This window comes from Thermobia domestica, chromosome 3 (genome assembly GCF_964235325.1).
Source record: "Thermobia domestica chromosome 3, izTheDome1.hap1.1, whole genome shotgun sequence".
Classification (NCBI taxonomy): Eukaryota; Metazoa; Arthropoda; class Insecta; order Zygentoma; family Lepismatidae; genus Thermobia; species Thermobia domestica.
Genome location: NC_137456.1, coordinates 147,259,673 through 147,280,890, shown reverse-complemented (window position 1 = coordinate 147,280,890; position 21,218 = coordinate 147,259,673). Strand labels below are relative to the sequence as shown.

The 21,218-nt window shown below is 34.1% G+C and overlaps 1 protein-coding gene and 1 long non-coding RNA gene across 2 annotated transcripts in view; one reads left to right on the top strand and one right to left on the bottom strand.

The window, feature by feature from the left end:
- Positions 1–21,218, top strand: part of LOC145681989 (uncharacterized) — a 194,689-nt gene that overhangs the window by 16,502 nt on the left and 156,969 nt on the right. Inside the window, exons 3-4 of the mRNA XM_081753590.1 lie at positions 4,601–4,873; positions 7,768–7,927. Coding sequence (XP_081609716.1) covers positions 4,601–4,873; positions 7,768–7,927 — 433 coding nt within the window. The remainder of the gene's footprint in view (positions 1–4,600; positions 4,874–7,767; positions 7,928–21,218) is intronic.
- LOC145680799 (uncharacterized) overlaps positions 1–21,218 on the bottom strand; it is a 241,866-nt gene that overhangs the window by 105,200 nt on the left and 115,448 nt on the right. The window lies entirely within an intron of this gene.

Sequence of the window (21,218 nt, the reverse complement as noted above, 5' to 3'; positions counted from 1 at the left end):
TAAATACCTCATGTATTATGTAGAATGTAGGTTTTACTCTTCCTGCAAAGAAGGAACATGTGATCATAGTGTACAACCCACAGAACTGATAGCTGGCAATATAGTGGCCGTAATCCCTAACGACACAGGGGCTGAGCGGTGCCCTTCCCGCTGGTCTAGTGGCTAGCACGTGCGCCTTTGGTGTATGGTATCCCGGGTTCGATTCTCGCCGGGAGAGCGTTTATGATTTTTAACTGTCCTCGACTTTTCTGCGTTCGTGTCTTTGAGTTATAAGTTATTAGAAAAAGCAAGTTAAACGAGTGAAGCAAGTAAAATTAGCAATAACTAAGTTACTGAAACACGTTCGATGAATCAGTCAAGAAAAAGTGATGGCTTTTCGCGCCGTCCATGCGAGATGGAATCTATCTCGGCTTGATTTTTTATCCATTTGAGAGCAAGTATTGTTTCTTTTCGCTACAGGTAGTCACTCTTTTCGTATCTTTCGCCGTCCTTCACAGTTAAAGTAACTGACTATTTTTATTGTTTCTACGAATGATGGATCTTTTCTTTGGTTTCGTGTCAAACATGCACACGTACTGAAAAGACGCTGTTGATAATAATAATAATAATAATAATAATAATAATAATAATAATAATAATAATAATAATAATAATAATAATAATATTAAATATTACTAGCTAACTCGTGTGTGTATTTCGGCAATATAATTTTATATTATTACGTGGAAATAAGTAAGGCTGGCTAGGGCCCCTTCCTAATTTTTTCGATGCGACTTATGGGTCCACGGTGTCCAACGTTGGTCCCATCCCACTATCATCTGCTGTTCTCTCGATATAAGTTATCGATATTTTGCCTAAAAAGGGCTCCGCCGTGGCCCCATGACTCCTCATGACAGTGACTCTCTGTTCATTTTGAATTGAAATCGCTTATTTTTCTGTGTTAGGGGAAAGCACATTTATTATATTATTCTTTCAAATAACACGTTTCACAAAGTTACTTCACTTTCGTGTGTAATTTCATATCATCGCTATCAATCATCTTGCTCCGATAGGAAAATATCTCCCCTCCTGCAAAAAAAAAGCCTGACCGTAGCGAAAGGGCGTGAACCTTCTTTAGGCGATTATTCGGGTCCAATATTTCAATAAAAGAGGATATGTCCCTCCACACAAATATTTCAGTAAAAGAAGAAAAGTTATTAAAATTTTCTGTATATATATTTATGGGCGAAATTTGGTTCCCTTGGAAGTTTTTAAGAGTTTGAAGGGCCGACATTTTGAACATTTTCATCTGATTATTCTGGTTAACGAACTCATTAAGATATTTCAACAGGTAATGTATGTGCCAAGTTTAGTGTCAATCCGCTGAAAATTAGGGTGGTTATGCCATTCTCAAATAGCGTTAGATATATATATATATACAGATATATAGATAAATAGACACAGAGAGGAGAGAGAAAAAGTGTTTTGCTCTCTTCTCGCACCTGTGCTGCGTCAGAGCTAAACCGGGCCTCTTTGCAAAACGTATTGACCTAAACACAAGCCTCTTATTTGCTAACGTAGAAACATGGTCGAGGGGTGTAAGGCATGTAGAGATTGTATTTTTAATAACCCTGAGTATGGTTTGGAACCCCTCTACTTCCATGTTTTTTTTTACTTTTTTCAGCTACGTCGGAACGTTCAATTTTTATTCTTTACTAATTGCAAATGGCGTTTACATTCAAAATAAGAGGAATTTTGGTGGCATTTCGGATATTCTTCTCTTTCGAAATGAAGACAAGAATAAAAGCAATACGCAAAGACAAAAAGTATTATCAGTACTAAACATTACCAATAATAATTGCTACGAAAGACTAAATGCGACCTCTTTTACCATCTCTCATGAGCTATATGTATTATTAACAAAAATTTTTAAAAAGGTCTTTGCCGGGGATTCGAACTGGAGTCCTTTGCATTTATAAGCCAGCACCTTAACCACTACACCGAACGTTTAGTTGTCGGCGTATTTGTTGTATTTGTGGTTTATGTTCCCACTTCGACAATTTTTACTCTCTGTTTTTCTCCATTTAGCAGCTGTTTCTGTCTTCCTCTTTCGGTGTCGTCTTTATTTACACTATGCACTATTCGTATTCACAGCTTGTGCCCCTCTGCTATGTCTTATTCAGATTAGACTTTTCTTCTTGATCCTCAGTAAACATTTCATTGATTTAATTCTCATACTCTCCACAGATGAAGCGCAAGAATGCTAGACTCGAAAAATGGGTGTACATTTACTTTCCTCACAGATAATACAAGTTAATATTTTGGCATCATTTTCTTATTTGGTGGTTTGTACTCTTTGTGAATACAGCCTGCAGTACTAAATTTTAATAATACATGTTATAGCCAAATATAATTTCTATATACACAATATAGAATCCTACTTCTCGCTATCTATTACCGTTTCTCACAAAGCAGAGATGCTAGATTTAAACCACTTCCGGTTTGAACACCAGAATAAAACTGGAAATACAACTTATTATTTCTTTCAGTTTATCGTTCCACGATTATACTCTTTAGGCTAAGGGAGACGGTTAACTAAGGCAAGTGAATGATGGTGGAAGAATTGTTGGAATGAGAATGTTTTAGAAAATGTGAGTAGCCCAAGAAAATCCAGCTGACACGATGTTTTACCACAAACTTATCTGAGCGGGGATCGAACCAGGATCCCACCCATCAGACGTAAGCGTTCTATCACTGATAAACCGTGCCCTCTATAACTTATTCTTGGATCACTCCTTATTATATTTTATCGTTTTGTGTCTTTGCTGATCAATTGTGAAATAGTAAGTGGTGATGTATTTTTTATCACTTCCGTTTATGATAGAACTAGCAGCGTTCACCCCGCTTCGCTGCGGTCACCCCGGAACGCAATAAACTTTGTTACTTAGATAATTTTTACTTTTTCGCTTTCAAGTGATATGATAAAAACCATAGAAGATTGCAGTAAATGTTAACATTATATCGCCTGTCATTTATGTTAACCCGCCCCGCTTCGCTGCGGTCACCCCCGAAGGCAATAAACTTTGTTACTTAGATAATTTTTACTTTTTCGCTTTCAAGTGATATGATAAAAACCATTATAACGCCTGTCATGTATGTTAACCCGCCGAGTGACACGGTCATGCGGGTTGCATATAAATACGTTTATTTTTATACCTATGATGAACTAACAAAGGATTTGTACGTAATGGACACCTGAATGGTCAATTATCTCAAGACACTGGTAATTGAAAATTAAAGTGATATGATAAAAACCATCTAGGGTCCAAATCCTAATAACCCCCCAAAAATAAAAGAAATTGGTTCAGCCGTATTAGCGTGATGAGCGGACAAAGGATTTGTACGTTCTCTTTTATATATATAGATAATGAGGGCCTTTTATTGAGATAGGTCGTTTTATTACTACATTATGTCTATATTAGAAAACTGCTTGATTTTATCTATTGCCTTTTTGTACTATTGTGATCAGTATTGAAGCCGAAAATTGCATATGTTCACCACTTTCACTGTTAACAGCTGACAGAGGGCTTACAGGGGTAAAGATCGGCAGGAGATTTTTTTCTTGGGACTCTCGCTGTATTCCGAAATAGAACTTTTTGAATTCTTAATCCATGTTGATCCATGTTTGAATATGAAATAGTACTGACTGTCTACCGTTTCCGGCTTTAGCACAGAGATACAAGAGAAGATCGAATCTTTTTGTTTTCAATACGTTGAATCGATTCCGAGGATCGTTTGACTCCATCAATTACTATCAATTACCTTTTGTCCTATGGCGAACAAGATTGAAACAGAAATGGTTGATTACTAGCACTATCAGTTTGAATAGAGGGCTAATAGAATAGATGAAACCTATTCTTGCAACGTTGAAGTGATTCCAAAATATCGCTTTTTCTATAAGACTTCCTATATATTTGTATAGTACGGTATAGGTTGCAAATCTAAAATTAAACTTTTCTCTTTTATTAGATAGTGGCCTTGAAAATAATAATAACTAATTTTTTTAGTACAATTTGAAATGCTATCTAACATCTAAGCCACTTAGTACTAATCTTGTAAGCTAGAGGGTAGCTTGATATTCTACTGAGCTTTCTTTTGTTGTGCTTCTTCGCATGGGAACATTTCGGCTAGAGTTATTACATACAAACATTTCAAACTGAACCTATAAATACAAAACCTTATCGGAATGAGAACCTTTCGGAGAATTTTTCTTTCTTCTGAGCCAATGCATGAATACCTTATAATTATGGAACTTTAGAATATGAAAAAAAAAAGTTAAAATCTACCCTTTCCTATGCTTATCAATATGTGGTTCGTAAATTATCTTAATGTACAAAAAAGTATAATTTATTACCTTATATTTTATTTTCTGTTTGTATTGTGTTTGATTAATTCGTAATTACAATTGTGACAGTAATTTTACGCTCATTTCATGTACGGGACCCGAGCTCCATGTTGGAAAACACTTTTGTAGGCAGTGATAATAAAAACATAAGTTATTCAACTTAATTTTCAAAATAAATAGTTAACAATTACAGTAAGACATATGTCTATTTAATAGCACCAATCCCAGATGGATACCAACATGTTCCAGGACTTGGTTATTATAAATTTTCAACTGAAAGTAGTACGTGGATTAGAGCAAAGACGATCTGCGAGGAGTCAGGTGGTTATCTGGCTGTAATCAATTCTTCGCCTGAAGCACTGGCGTTAAGGCTGATGTTTCCCCCGGACGAAGTGAGAAGTAAACACTATGCGCATATTGGCTTTCTCGAAAAAGAGGACGATATATTCTCTTCCTACTCATCTATGAGAAGATTCGTTACTGTGCTTGGTAAGTAATTCAATCAATTTATGAATAAAATATGTTGAAAGTCTCAAAGGGGGTTAAGATTACGTATTTGTCATATAATAAATCATTTATTATAATAATTTGTCTCTATTCACTGACTATCTAGATTATTTCTGGTGATATTACGGCTGGGCTTAGACAGGACCGTTTCCTCTTTCCTGAGCGTCTTGATCACTGATGAGCATTGTTGTTATTCTGTTTGCTCGTGAAAGCTTTTACAGTTTAGGAACAATTCTGATGAAATGTTTTGTTTGCTTAGTTTTGTCTTCAAAGTGATTGATGTTAAACTTGTAACAGATGTTAAGAGTTGAGCTTACACAGTGCTTACAGTTTCTTGTTTTCTAAATGTTTTTAGCCCTTTTTACTTCAGGCTATAATTGACTAATATGACTCCAAATTCCAGATTTTTAACATAATCAGAACATACGTTTAATGTAAAATTATACTTTCTTTGTGTTTTTATAATAAATATGATTATTTACATATGCAGGGATATTATACGGCATTCTATCAAACAATGTTATTTCAGTTGAAATGAGGACACTTTTATAACAATGGTCACAGCTGCAGAACAGGGCACGTGCGTTTTTCTCATAATCTAGTTAGCAATGAGTAACAACGAAAGGTTATGCTACATATGCGGCCTGCTGTAGGACAGTGTTGCAATATCTTGGAAAAATGCTAGTAATACCAGCTACTAAGACACAAACTCCCTTCTGAATACTAAGCAAGAACAAAAGTGAATTATTCAAGTGAACTCGCAGGTACTTCACTGGTAATAGCTGGCGCAGGCATAATGGCGTGAACACGTATATCGTCCGTACAGATTGGACAAATTTGAGCTGCTAGATCAGTTTCGTTTCCTTCTTTCTTTGTTCTTTTTTTTTTCGTATTTCTTCTGCAGAATGTTATCCGATATTACTGCAATATCTTTACAAATGTTGATTGTTTGTTCCTGTCTACTAAGACAACATTAAGCCTATTGCATGCTGTAGTTTTATCTGCGATTGTACGTCTTTTCTAGTAAAATTTAAGGCTTTTGTTTCCAATGACTAGGTGTGGTTCATATTTATAAAATGATATTTTATTTTGTCATTCTTTGCATTGGTTGCTATGGTTTGGTGTATGATGTTTGGAACGTTATTGTCTCTTCCTGTCTATTGAGTTGATCCTGGGTTTTAAGGACGCATAAACTTTCAGTTTCACTGAACAGTTTATCCTGTGTGATGTCATAACTGCGTAGTTTATGCAGGATTATATCGTTATTTGGACAGAAAAAATATAATTGCTCTTGTAAGGATAAACTGCGCGGACTGCTGAGGTAGACGTTCAGTAAACTGAAACGACAACTTCTAGATAACCCGAACCCACCCCACACACTGTCAACTCAGTTCACTTTTCACCAAGTTTTTAGGAAAATTGGACTGCGCAGCAAAACTCAAAATTTATGAATACTTTTATATTCACCCAGGATATATTCTATTGTTTAGGGCCCATACATTTTCAATTTTCCTGCGCATTACAGCCGTGCTAAAAACATATAAAATAAACTTAAACTAAACAGACAATGTGGTACGTTCAAATTATCGAGAAGTTTCCGTTTCTGATGATTCAGTTACCTTAGGTTTACTGTGCAATGTATACCTTCTCAAAGAAGCAGACAGCATGATAGTGATCATCTTGTGTCGCGTACAGGTAGTTGCTCATTCCAAGAACAAAAGATACTAACGTACAGCCAAGTTAACATTTCTAGGCACTTCCTTCTTTGTTCCAATGAGAACATTTTCTAAGATTGATTTGCGTATAAGCGAAAAAAGTTAGCCAGAAAGTCATTTATGTTTTTCGTGTATAACGTTTAATTTTTGGTTTCGACATTATGGAACTATTTTCTTGCTACGTGTTAACGTAAATCACGATCAAATATTGTAGTATATTTATACGCCTATCTACATAGGTATATTAGATTTATATACATAGTACATAATGTAAACATTCACTGCATCATTATTGCTTGTCGTATGATCATGGTCCATACCTCATTCTCTTTAGAATAAAGCAAACCTGGGTTGACGGAGAGATTTCTGAAAACTTTGATGAATAGCCAAAGGTGCACACAATGCGTTGGAAAGTGCCTCAAGAAACAATTTGACGTCACGCCCCATTTGGCGCCACAAAGTTGACCATCTGGTTCCAAAACACCTGGGGTGTTCTTTGGTTAATGTCTGACTTGATCAATAAAAATTTCCGGCAAATGTCTCTTATAGGATCTAAATAAGCGGTTAAAGAAAACACTGCATTATGGTACGAAAACGTACCATAGATTCTGAATGGGTTATAGAAACTACTTTGCATGACAAAACACTAGCAACAAGGAAAATAATTCTCAATAGGTGTTACCAAGTAATCGCTTTGTTTTACTTTCTATTATTATTTTTTCTTGTTAATGTTTATAAATTTATATTCTTAATTGCAAAGAAACTAGGGAAATTTTAAAAAGTGGACTTGATTACGTTGTAGTTAGTATAAATACAAAATTAATAGAATAAAGGCAAATGTTTTCATATTTTCACATTATATATCTATACGAATGTTAGTGTATAAATATGTACCTCACTTTAATGTTAAGGTCAAGTGTTCAATCCTGGGTGAGCCAATAATTCACTGCAGTATTTTAGATCCTATTTCCAAACTATAGAACTAATTGTTTTGTAAAATCTCGCAAGTGGGGAACTAAGTAAATAAAATCATTCCATCGGACAACCAACTATCAATACTGATTTGAAGTTTATTTAGTTGATAATATAGCGATGTTTTAAGTGTAGTTTGCTTTTAAAAAGTTTAAAAATGACATTCAAAGGAGATTTTGTTTCTTGTAGGTGAACCTTTTCCACCAGAATATCTTGAGTGGTCTCGATTTGAGCCCAATAACTATGAAGGTAGAGAACATTGTGGATCTTTACACATAGATGGAAAATTAAATGACATTGCTTGTGATGGTGATTGGCAATACTACATTTGCGAACTGCAAGAAAAGAAGTAAAAGTGTGATTACTGCGAATATTTATTTATATTATTTCAAATTGAGTTTGCATATACACTTTAAAAAGAACAATAAAATTGTTCGTAATAGAATGCTTTAGTTTCTTGTTTTATGATATTCAGAAAACAATATTATGGATATTATTTTTCTTACTTCATTTGTGCCTTTCTTTGCTTATTTATTTTGTGCTACACAAGATATGAAACGAACACTTAGATGTTTATCTATCCCCAAGTTAAAATATTTTCTTGAAAGAACATAGTTGTATTTAAAACTAGGTTTTTTTTAGACCCGGTCTTCGGCCCTCTGTACGCTATAGTTTAAAATCGTGAATAAATAAAAGTTCAAATTGTTTATATTTAACAATATTTTTAATGAACAGTTTCATTTCCATCCTAAGAAGGGCGGGCCGCAGAGGGTAACGCCTTTTCTTGGGCCAGTAACATCGAGTTAACAGTAATTCAGGTAATTGAGATGGGTACAGGATTTATTATTATATTTATTTGTTCATTCATACCTGTTTTCAGACATAAGAATGCTATAATAGAGCACATGAAGTAAGTGATGAGGTGAACTGCAATGAACAAAAGTCAAGGAGATGTGATAGTTTAAACAAGGGTGTTATCTTCTGCTCTGGGGCTATTCAGAACGGGTGTAAACACTTAGAGCCCTGTAAGTGAAAATGAAATAATGCAGTAATGAAATCATGCGCTACAGCTGTATGAAGGACGGATGTAAATTCGACGATGAAGGTTATGGAAATCTGTGATCTCTTCACGTTCATGAATTGAAAGAAGATTGTCGACTACCGAATAAGCTTAAAGTGGTAAGGCTGAAGTCTGCTCAAGAAGTTCATAGAAATTGGATGAGCGTTTCTGATACGGTAGTGCATATACCTAAAGTGAAAGCGGTAGAGATGTGGGAGAAGTGTCGTCCGACATATCAGTGCGACACTAGACTTCTTGTATTCGAGTGATATTGTATATATCTATTAATTTTCCGCAACTACCAACATGGTTAAGAATATATTAATGCTCATATCTAAATATGATTACCGTCTTTGTTCTCATAATAAATAGTAAACCAAATTCATGTTTATATTATGAGTTTTCATTTCGAAACAATTGAATTGAAACAGTATTGTTTCTATGTTGCAATTGAATAGTTACAACAATTTTAAATAGTTACAACAAATTGCCTGTAGCGTCTCCGGCTACCTAATTCCCAAAACGAACCCAAATTAAACAAATTGAAAAAAATAAAAATAAAAAATTTGAACTCGCTTGGAAAATATTCAAGCAGAAGGAACTTTGTGGACAGCCTAATCCTCCCGACACTATAGGCTGTTGCTGTATAATGATCCAATTTTCCCTTTTCAGAATGTACAAACAAGATATGAAATTCAAACTATAAAGTAAACACCAAATTCAAATTTTTGATAATTTATTAACATTAAACAACTCTAGGGTTGTGTATATACCTAGGTATAATAATACGTTAGATTAACATTATATATATATATATATATATATATATATATATATATATATATATATATATATATATATATATATATATATATATTATCAACAAATATTTTAATATATAGTAATAAAAACAGCAATGCATCAATGCATCTTCAATAATAACTATCATTCAAAATTTAACAATCTCAGACCTAAATTTCAATATTCGTAAAAGAATTCAATTAAAGATTCAATGAATTACGTTTTGAAAGAACCTCGGTTTAAATATGCTAGCAGATTAGTCAAAATTGAGAATTAAATTATTATTCAGAAATATGATTAGTTGAGTACAAGTTTAAAAATAAATTTAGTCAAAGTCTTCCAAATGCAAACCATATATCATTCAATTTGAATGTCTTCACTAATCAAAATTAATGAAATGTATCCAAGCTTAATCATGTTGTAACCTTCAGTTTGCCTAATGTCAAATTTTTCAAGAGCAGAAAAGAATGAAATTGACTTTAAAGAGAGCTTATACATTGTAATGTAATCCAATAGTGTGTCGCAACCTATAACTCGAAGGGAAGGAAAGTGGGAGCATTGGATCATTCCTCAAAACTGTACGTGAAAACCTTTCCCAAAAAACTTATTTAATTTATTTTATTTAAAAAACGGAGGAAGCAATTATTAAATCCTATATGCCATTCCAAAATCGAAAACTCAGCAAAATACAACAAATTGGATCGATTATCAAGACGAACGCACAAATAAAAAAATATATACATGAGAGGTGACACAACTACTTGATAAATTAAAGAGAGCATTTACCCATTAGGCATTTCCTACTCAAGGTTTTACTTCTTATTACCTTAGCTGGTCCCATCAAGTATAATTGACTGTGGAGTTCATCTGACTGAATCATTTAACTAACATAATTGCATTCGTCCAAGTTTTGTTGAAACTGGTCTCTTCATTTAACAAAAGCCTATTTTTCTCCACTTTATAAAGGAGAGACAAGCCAAAAATGCAATAGGCATTCGATTAAATAATCAGTGGTTTGCAAAACTACCAAATATGAAGCTTCGTCCTTCTAAACATGTCACAACTTGTCCACCACACTGTCCCAAAAAACGAACCTCTTTCAAACACGACAAAACTCTTATTCTCCACAAAAATCTCTCTGCATATCAAAATGCTTTCAATAAACTAATGAAAAAAATATATTATGGAATCACTGTGACAAATAAAGCAACTTAAAGAATAGGATTCCCCCCCCCTATATTTGCCCACCATAACTTAAGATCCGGTTCCTTCCTTGAGCAACCAAATTCACTAAACTTTCACTGTTTTCTTAAGAAAAGCACAGATCTTTGTATAATTCATCCACAAGGTCTCACTTTCAACTTTATTTGCCCAATGCGGTTTAAGTTCAAATCCATTCAACGCGGAACGAAACATACAGCCGAACTAAAAATTGCCCACAGAACGAAAAGAACCACTCCATGTAACAAATAGGAAACGAGTTAGCGAACCTGAACCAGGTACGCCAACACGAAACCTAGCAAACAAACACACTATGCCCTCTCTTACCCAACTCATTCTTTTCGCTCTTTTTCATTCTTTCTTATTCATTTAAAAAAGAACTATAAATTGATGACAACATACTTTTCTTTTTGTGTTTTAAATGATACTCTATCACTAATGGTTTTAAAGTCTTCTTACATAACAACAAGTATAATTACCAAACCTCTTTTATCTTTTTTAATTATATTCTGAAACCAATCTTTTCTGGGACGAGTCCATTTTGCTGCAAGTTTAAAAAAAAACTGGGATAGACGACTCATTACGTGCTCTACGCTGGTAGCATGTTTTAGTATTAGACAGGAAAGCTGTAGTGTAAGTAGGGGATCACCAATCGTCACAGCGGCCATTATCAGGCAGATGTTAATCCTAAGGACACAAATGAAAGAATGTAAAATGATCCTGAAGTTATATTGTGATGCGGACTGTCTTCTGGTATTGTTCACTATGTGTTGCGAACGTTGCACGTTATTTACTTATGCTAAGGAATTTTGTAGGTTTTACAATTTTTGAATGGAATAAACTACATAAACTGCTGTTTGTAAATTATAATGCTCTCGTGCATTCGGCCTCGAATGTTAGAAAGAGGATTAATGGACATTTTCCAGGACACTGGATCTGTCTTCAGCTGATGCCAACAGAAAGACTAGCAAAATATTTAGACTTCACTACAACTACTGTGATTTCCTTTTGTGGTGATAGACCAAGGAATAAGCGTACCGAAGCAAATTTCCGATTCATGATGAGTTTGAAAAATAAGATATTACCAGATCATAGCTGGCGATCTGGTTGAATTACACATACCTGCCCGTTTAACCTTATGACGCCAACCTGAGGTCCGTGCGAACCCAAGGCTTCATTATATTCATATATTTTCTCTGTTTGTTTCAACTTCTTATCCACGATTTAATAAAAATTGTAGCATATATTGCAATATACAATGACTTGTAACTTAGAGAGAAGTAATTCTATTAAATGCATCAAATATAAAGAAAAACGTGAGGTTGTATTTTCAACTATTTCGGAATTATACATATTTTAAAATAAAAAGTTACTTTCCCTCTACCCTGTATACAATTTTTTCATAATTAGTGAATGGAAAGTGCTGCTTCGAGCATGTACTTTATTGATTAACTTTCCAAATAAGACTCCATACCCTTAAGTGACTCCACGTAACGTAATTGCCAACGCTATCGGCATTGGTTGAACGTCCAGGGGCTCGGACAGTAGATCGAAAAAGTGTAAAACCTTTCCAGGATCAACCACCAGTGAGGTTTTAGAGGATTTTTCTCATCCACACGAGGCAAATACCTGGATTATACCTCATATAATGGTCCTAGTTCGCTTACATCTTTCCTATTCTTTTTTTCCTTCCAAACACTCCATGCACCCTGATCGCCGAGGAACATCATACATTGCAAGCAAACATGGTCATGGATGTTGAAAGCCCAGAAATCTAATTACAAATTCAAATCTTTGATACCCATAACCACACCTTATCGAAGTCTTCACACACTCTCTATTCCAAATTCAACAGCTAATTTGAATTATATCCTACTTTACATTATATTGTTTCAGAAAACAACAATTTTCAAATATCTAGGGAAGCAAGATCTGAAATGTTGCTGTGAGTACCAAAACAAAGACGCTAAACCACCAAAGAAAAATCGAATAAAAAATAACCACCTGTTCCAATATGCTATCGAAAGCCAAGACCGAAAAGTGATCTTACGCAGGTAGGCGCTCAGGGGATCCTCTTAAAATGACTGCGCTACGGAATCAACTTACGATTGACAAAAAAGCCACTCACCACCAGGTCCCAAAAATCAAAATGCACAACGGCTAACCCAGAGGCTTGTTGGTATAAAATCTCTAATGTCCTGCAGCCAATCATTTGACTACAGCAAAATGTTATTAAAGTCAGAAGAATTCATAAAGATGATAGACCAATTTCTACGTCAGGAAAAGAAAACAAGCAAGTATAATCCGAGTGCTGAAGCATCGGAATTTTGAACTCTAATGCAGGATTAACCATTAAAAATGAACAAGAAAAGTTTCTTATTGGAGAAAAGCAAAAGAGATAAAGTAAAAAATAGAAAAAAAGACGCATTAATTATTTTTTTTTTTTGATTTTACATTTTTGAAATCGTTGCATAGAATGATTAGCAAATGACAGTGTTATTTCTCAGTTAGTATCTGGTCAGAAAGTGATCATTTGAATTTAAAGTGTTACAGAATTGACTGTAAAGGAATATATATATATATTACGTATAATGTAGTTTTAGAGGTTCGCACAGAGAAAATGTCGGCTCTGTAATTCACAAAACAAAATGGAGGACCGAGATTTATGAGCTGGCATTCCTTTTACTAGGGCTTACGAACAAGCAAAAGTAATGATAATCACTTCTGTATCGTGGGAAATAAAAGAGGAGACCAGGAATATATGTGGTAGATAAAACTTTAGGGAAATCTTCTGTTGTTTATTCAGAACATTGTTACAAAAGATATGATGTACATCTTTACATTATTTATATTTTATTTGCTGTCCAGTCGAACAGAAATAAGGTGCTCCTAATTTTACGACTAGATGTTGCAACAGTCGTTAGTGTTCGAATACTTCAGGACAATCATTTCTAACTATGCTCTGTGACGCTACAGCTTGTTGCACATAGTCTCAGTAAACTCCTCACATAGAGCAGGGAGAAGACTGCAAAGCTACCGTAAATACAAACATGGCGTCACTCAAACCAGACGTAGTCTAAGTTAGTATTGAATTCATGACTAATCGTACACTGCACATCTTGCCTTATTCTATTTCACTTGCATAATTTCGTCCCACTTTTTGGATCAATCTGTTTCCTCTCCGTAGAAGGAAGATCGTAAAACCCAGCTCCTGTGTCATACATTCAGTATCTGAAAATACCTGGTTCAGGGAGGCATACCTGTATACGGGTTGGTTTGTTTAAAACAATTTTTTTAAAACAAATGATTAAAACTTGTTTTAAACAATTGATTTTGTTTAAAATAAATTTTATATACGTTTTAAACATTTTGTTTTAAGCACGTGTATTTTTAAGACTTTTTTAAACATATGTTTACATTTATTTTATTTTTGAAACAAAATCTACCAGAGAAAAAATCGTCAAAACTGCTCCCCATTCAGAAGTCTATTTTGTTGCAATGTGAATGTTTTGATTTCTCGTGCCTACAGCAGGTTAGTGTGGTGATCTACAATTTGTCTCTGTCTACAATTTGTCTCTTTTCTCAATGGTTCTAATGTTATAAGCATCATATTATCACCACTCCAAATCTCGAAGTCGCACCTTTGCGCCATGAACTTATCCCACTGTCGTGAATATTCCTGTCCTATACTGTATCTGCACATATGAGAAGATAGACAAATATGCATTGGAAAGAGCTTCGACAACCTCGTCTTATCATGAAACCTCGTCTTATCAACTAAACTATCGTTCTTTTTTCAAAGATTCCCGTCTCCTTTAGCCTAACCTTAATAACCGTGAGACGTAAAACTTAAGATTTCATTTATTTTCATTTTATTAAAAAAGATTCATAAAATTTTATTTACCCTCATGGTTTCACGAAGGTTAGAAAATCTATTTTCAAAACAATAGAACAATTTGTTTCAATCCGAAGTGTTACGCAAATCTAAGTCAAATACAGAGTGGCCCAAAAGTAGGTATACAGACCTGCATCGATCAAGTATGGCATTTTAATTTATTAAGATAATGAATTTATTTGCTTTGGTCTGTTCCGAGCTTAAAACATAAGTGAAAAGAAATTAAGAACAGATAATGAAAAAACTAAGTCAATACCTGTATAGATAACACTAAGTAAATAATATTAAATGCAATGCGCCGATCAGGATCGGACTGTATACCTACTTTTGAGAAACCCTGTATAATTCAAATATGTCACAGGTTAACAATGATCTCTGAAGAGGAAAATCCAAATATTGACCAATTAATTCGAAATATATCTGTAATCGGAACAGACATTCCATATTAATATACTTACGTTCGCTAATATTTCATAATATAGTTACATAAGCTATCTAAATTTCGTATCTCTACGCAACACTCCAACTGTTATGGCGGATGTAGTTAATTAACTATTCATATTACGGGGAGTTATGTGGAAATTGATATGAAAATCGCTTTTCTGCTACGCAATACAACATTAAATATCTTCAAGCACACTACAGAAATAATCGTTGGTATTATATATCTAATTCCTAAATTAAATTGTCGTCTGTACAACAGTGATAATTGATAACAGTTTATAAAACCCTTCAGGCCACTTTTAGTTTCTCGGAACTAAACGTATTGCCTATACAAATCATATATTATAAAGAGTTTAAATCTTATAGTAAACTGGGATATAGTGGCAAAGCATACTTTAAACAATTTATGCTGTAAGTATAATGTAATATATACGAGGAATGTTTCAAGTGATTTTGGAAATTTAGTTGAATTCATTTTTATATACTAGTGTCCAAATATGTTTCGTTGTAGTAATTCAACACAATGTCAGTCTAATTATTTCCATATTGAAATCAGCTTCTTAATACTTTCTTCAAGAAAACATTTTGAAGTGTGCTGTCAGTCTACCTACTACAGTCTATTTTTAATCCTGGGAACGTAAATCCCGCATAGGTTTCATCAACTCAAGAAACGGATAATAATCACTAATCACTAGGTCGGAGGATTTAAATGTAATTCCCAACACAAATGCCTTAACATATTCCTTGTTTGATGGGCTGTATGCAGCTTTATCTTGTAGTAGATATCTTTCAGGAGATTTCGCACGATGATTTTTCTTTTTTCTTTCTTTCTTTTTTTACAAGTGCATGTTATAATGGGCACAGACACGATGTTTTCCACTACAAACGAATTATTCTGTTCTGTGTCATTCCTTATATAAACTTTCTGTTTCTATATTATGGTATCCAAGTTTCGTCTTCTGTTAATTATATCTTCCAATATTGATTCCTGTAAAATAACGAAAGGTCTTAAAGTTGATAATAAGTTACCGACGTCTACATACACATGTACTTGTATTAATCGTACGAGTAAGATAGGGAATAAGAAAAGTGTTGGTGGAAATGTCGGTGGGGTGCTGATTGCCACGGGTGCTGACTGCCACAGCCAATTATTGGTGCTGATTGCCATTAATGCCAATATGAAATCTGAAATCCAGAGTGGGGATGGGGGCGGTTGCCCTCCTGTCTCACTGACACATTCGTCTAGCAAATGCTGTATGAAACTACCCCACGCTCTTTTGAATGGTTTAAGTTACATTTGTTTTGGACTCTTTACTGCGAAGATATTACGTTTTGAAATATAATTCATTTGCTCAGCAAAATTGAACTTTATTGTAAATAGATTTGGATCCATTGTGCCCAGAACGCCCCAAATATTACCTTTTTTCAATAAATTATTGACTCAAGAAACAAACAATTGCATAGGCTTGCAGAAAATATTCTAAAAGTAACAGAACAAGAAGTGTACTTCATACATTACTTTCCGAAAATTTATTATTTTAAAATAATTTTATTAGAATCATTGTTCTGAAATAGTAATCAAATTTCGCAACAAAAACCTCACCCGCCTCCACGAAACGCGAGCTTAGCCCCTGAAGGCGTAACTAGAAAACTTTCAGAAGCAGTAACTCCGAAATGACTTGTTTTGGGTCTAAACTAACTGCACAAGCGTATTTCTGGTAACATTCTAGCCTTAAAACATGTAACATGACTCCCTTTGCATTTGAAAATTCGAATACCAATCAAAGATGTCCGCCCTGATGCTTGATAGCACTATTCTGATGTGTCAAACCTTCTAAGTTTCATCATTCTCCCTCAACCTGTTCTCAACACACAAGGATGATGAGGAATTTTGTTTCACCATGTATATTCATAAATTGTGTGACATCTCTATAGTAGATACATTTTAAAATCTACCTAAAAAGCTTATTACAACCAAGAAAGTACTTACGAGAGTCACTGGCAAGAGGGTGTAAAAAAGTGGGTCGTAATATGAAATAAGTTGAAAATTACTAATCTATACTGAAATATTCTTTGCCCATCACAGTGTAGTCTTAACGAGGAGAAAATAAATGAAAAGATCGGTTGCAAAAGCAAAAAAGTCTTAATAAATACGTTATTACACGGTTTTGGGATATGGTTAAAATCGAATTTTAAACTGTTCAAAATGTTTAGAACATGTTTATTTCCGTGTATGTTTTAAAACATTTTGAACAATTTTTTGTGTTTTAAACATTCGTTTTGTTCTTGCTATCGAAAGCCAAGACCGAAAAGTGATCTTATGCAGGTAGGCGCTCAGGGGATCCTCTTAAAATGACTGCGCTACGGAATCAAATTATGATTGACAAAAAAGCCACTCACCACCAAGTCCCAAAAATCAAAATGCACAACGGCTAACCCGGAGGCTTGTTGGTATAAAATCTCTAATGTCCTGCAGCCAATCATTTGATTATAGCAAAATGTTACTAAAGTCAGAAGAATTCACAAAGATGATAGACCAATTTCTACGTCAGGAAAAGAAAACAAGCAAGTATAATCCGAGTGCTGAAGCATCGGAATTTTGAACTCTAATGCAGGATTAACCATTAAAAATGAACAAGAAAAGTTTCTTATTGGAGAAAAGCAAAAGAGATAAAGTAAAAAATAGAAAAAAGACGCATTAATTATTTTTTTTTTTGATTTTACATTTTTGAAATCGTTGCATAGAATGATTAGCAAATGACAGTGTTATTTCTCAGTTAGTATCTGGTCAGAAAGTGATCATTTGAATTTAAAGTGTTACAGAATTGACTGTAAAGGAATATATATATATTACGTATAATGTAGTTTTAGAGGTTCGCACAGAGAAAATGTCGGCTCTGTAATTCACAAAACAAAATGGAGGACCGAGATTTATGAGCTGGCATTCCTTTTACTAGGGCTTACGAACAAGCAAAAGTAATGATAATCACTTCTGTATCGTGGGAAATAAAAGAGGAGACCAGGAATATATGTGGTAGATAAAACTTTAGGGAAATCATCTGTTGTTTATTCAGAACATTGTTACAAAAGATATGATGTACATCTTTACATTATTTATATTTTATTTGCTATCCAGTCGAACAGAAATAAGGTGCTCCTAATTTTACGACTAGATGTTGCAACAGTCGTTAGTGTTCGAATACTTCAGGATAATCATTTCTAACTATGCTCTGGGACGCTACAGCTTGTTGCACATAGTCTCAGTAAACTCCTCACATAGAGCAGGGAGAAGACTGCAAAGCTACCGTAAATACAAACATGGCGTCACTCAAACCAGACGTAGTCTAAGTTAGTACTGAATTCATGACTAATCGTACACTGCACATCTTGCCTTATTCTATTTCACTTGCATAATTTCGTCCCACTTTTTGGATCAATCTGTTTCCTCTCCGTAGAAGGAAGATCGGAAAACTCAGCTCCTGTGTCATATATTCAGTATCTGAAAATATCTGGTTCAGGGAGGCATACCTGTATACGGGTTGGTTTGTTTAAAACAAAATTTTTAAAACAAATGATTAAAACTTGTTTTAAACAATTGATTTTGTTTAAAATAAATTTTATATACGTTTTAAACATTTTGTTTTAAGCACGTGTATTTTTTAAGACTTGTTTTAAACATATGTTTATATTTATTTTATTTTTGAAACAAAATCTACCAGAGAAAAAATCGACAAAAAGTGCTCCCCATTCAGAAGACTATTTTGTTGCAATGTGAATGTTTTGATTTCTCGTGCCTACAGCAGGTTAGTGTGGTGATCTACAATTTGTCTCTTTTTCATCCCTTGTTTTCAACATTCATTGTATTGTTTAAATTCTTATCAGTTAACTTGCTAGAAAGTGTCGTAGTCGTAGGTTGGACTACTTGTAGGACTGATATTAAAAAATAAATAAAAGAATTTTCGTGGAAACAAGTTTTTGTGTTCTATTCAGAAAACAATAAAAGGGTTTTTTGTAAATTTCGGTTCTGAAATTAAAATATCGCTTTCATTCGTTGATACAGTAGTCTACATGTTGAGATTCGTGTAAAATTGATTCAAATGCAGAGTTCTCCACTGTCTAAAGTGTATTGTGCTAAATTTAGCTGTGCATCTTTATGGCCCTTCATGTACCCGGAATTCACTCATACACTACTACATAACGCTCAGACACAAAATTCATTTTACTGTCTTTAGATATTACTGGATCTGAATATGGGCATATGCAAAACAAATAGAATCAAGTACTGCTTCTGACACATGTTACTTATCCCGGCCGCCATCATGGATCAGCCATATTGGATTTAACATTCGGTTTTTCAAAATGGAATAGGTGCAAGTAATACATCAAATTCATGTATTAATACAATTTTCTCGGAAATTAACTAGTGTAGTGTATTATACCGTACTCTTTACCGTTTGAAAGATATTACATGGAACTTCCTGAAAAGATATTGCAGATTAATATCACTTACGCTTACGTTTTTGATGTTGACAAATCAAAACAATTTTTTAACTGGGAAACTCTTTATAACATAGGTATCATAATCTTATTACATTCCTCTGAGTGACTGTTATTACTTTCACGTTATACTATAATAGGGAAGTATTATATTACGGTCAAAATGCCTAATGTAAATCCCGATACGACCAGATTTGGGAAAGACCTACCATTTCCATATTGACATTTGTGTGTTTGCATGTATGTACGTTCAGAGAATATTTCATCAATGATAATTCATGTAAACGATAGCATATACACACGGGGCCCTGCACAACTTTCTCTTTGGTTCAATATTCGTGAAGTGTCTGACATTTAACCTGCAACACCTTGCAAACGGTACAAGCTACGTAAAGTACACTACAAAAATGAATTTCCGAGAAAATTTTACATTAATTTGATGTATCACTTGCACCTATTGACATTTGAAAAAACGAATGTTGAATCCTAGATGGCGATCAAGGTAGATAATATATATCACATAAGCAGTACTTGATTCAAATTGTTTTGGGTATGCCCACATTCATGTCCAGTGACCTCTGAAAAAACTAAAAGCAATTTTGTGACCAAGTGTTATAGTAGTGTATGATTAAATACCGGATATATATATATATATATATATATATATATATATATATATATATATATATATATATATATATATATATATATATCAATATGCCCATAAATATGCAAATTAGTACAATAAACATTGAGCCACGGGGAACTTAGCATTTGAATCAATTTTACATGAATCCCGACGGGATACTTCGTGAATGTACCTTGTCAGTCTCCGTACAACTTGGAGACTTTAACATGAGTTTTAAAGGAAGAAAAAAGGGCATCTTTTGAAGCAACTTACCAGTTTTGATCGTCTCTATTTCCTGCGTATTTATTCGGTGTAAGAATCTCAAATTTGTTCTATTGGACCTTGCTTATCGAAAGGTTTCTAAAATTGACTTACTGCCCCCAAAATCTGAAATTCAGAGTGGGGGGGGCGGATGCCCTCCTGCCTCACTGGTGCCCCTGTGTAGCTGCTGTCATATGAATCTATTCCACATCCTTTCACGTTGTTTGTTATATTTATTTCGGGCTTTTGACTGCGATGATATTACGTTTGGAAATAGAATTCATTTGCTGAGCAAACCTGAACCTTATTGAAAGTCGACTTGGATTCATTGTGCTCTAATCGCCCAAATATTACTTTCTTCAATGAATTATTGACTTAAAAAACAACTAATTACATAGGCTTGCAGAAAATATTCTAAATTTAGCACATCATGAATTGTGCTTCAAACATTACTTTTCGAAAATTTATTATTTTAAGATAATTTTATTAGCATGAGTGTTCTGAAATCAAATTTTTGTAACTAAGAATCTCATCCGCCTCCACGAAATGTGATCTTAGCCACTAAGAGCATAATTAGGAAACGTTTAGAAGCAGAACTCCAAAATGACTTGTTTTAAGGCTAAAATAACCGCACAGGTGTACTTCTGGTAAAGTTATAGCCTTAGAAACATATAACATGACTCCATTTCCATTTGAAAGTTTGATTACGAATCAAAAATGAAAGCCATGATGTTTGATATCACAATCTGATGTGACAGACCACTTAAAAATTTCATCATTCTCCCCCAACCCATTCTCAACGCACAAGGGTGGTGAGGACACTTGTTTTACCA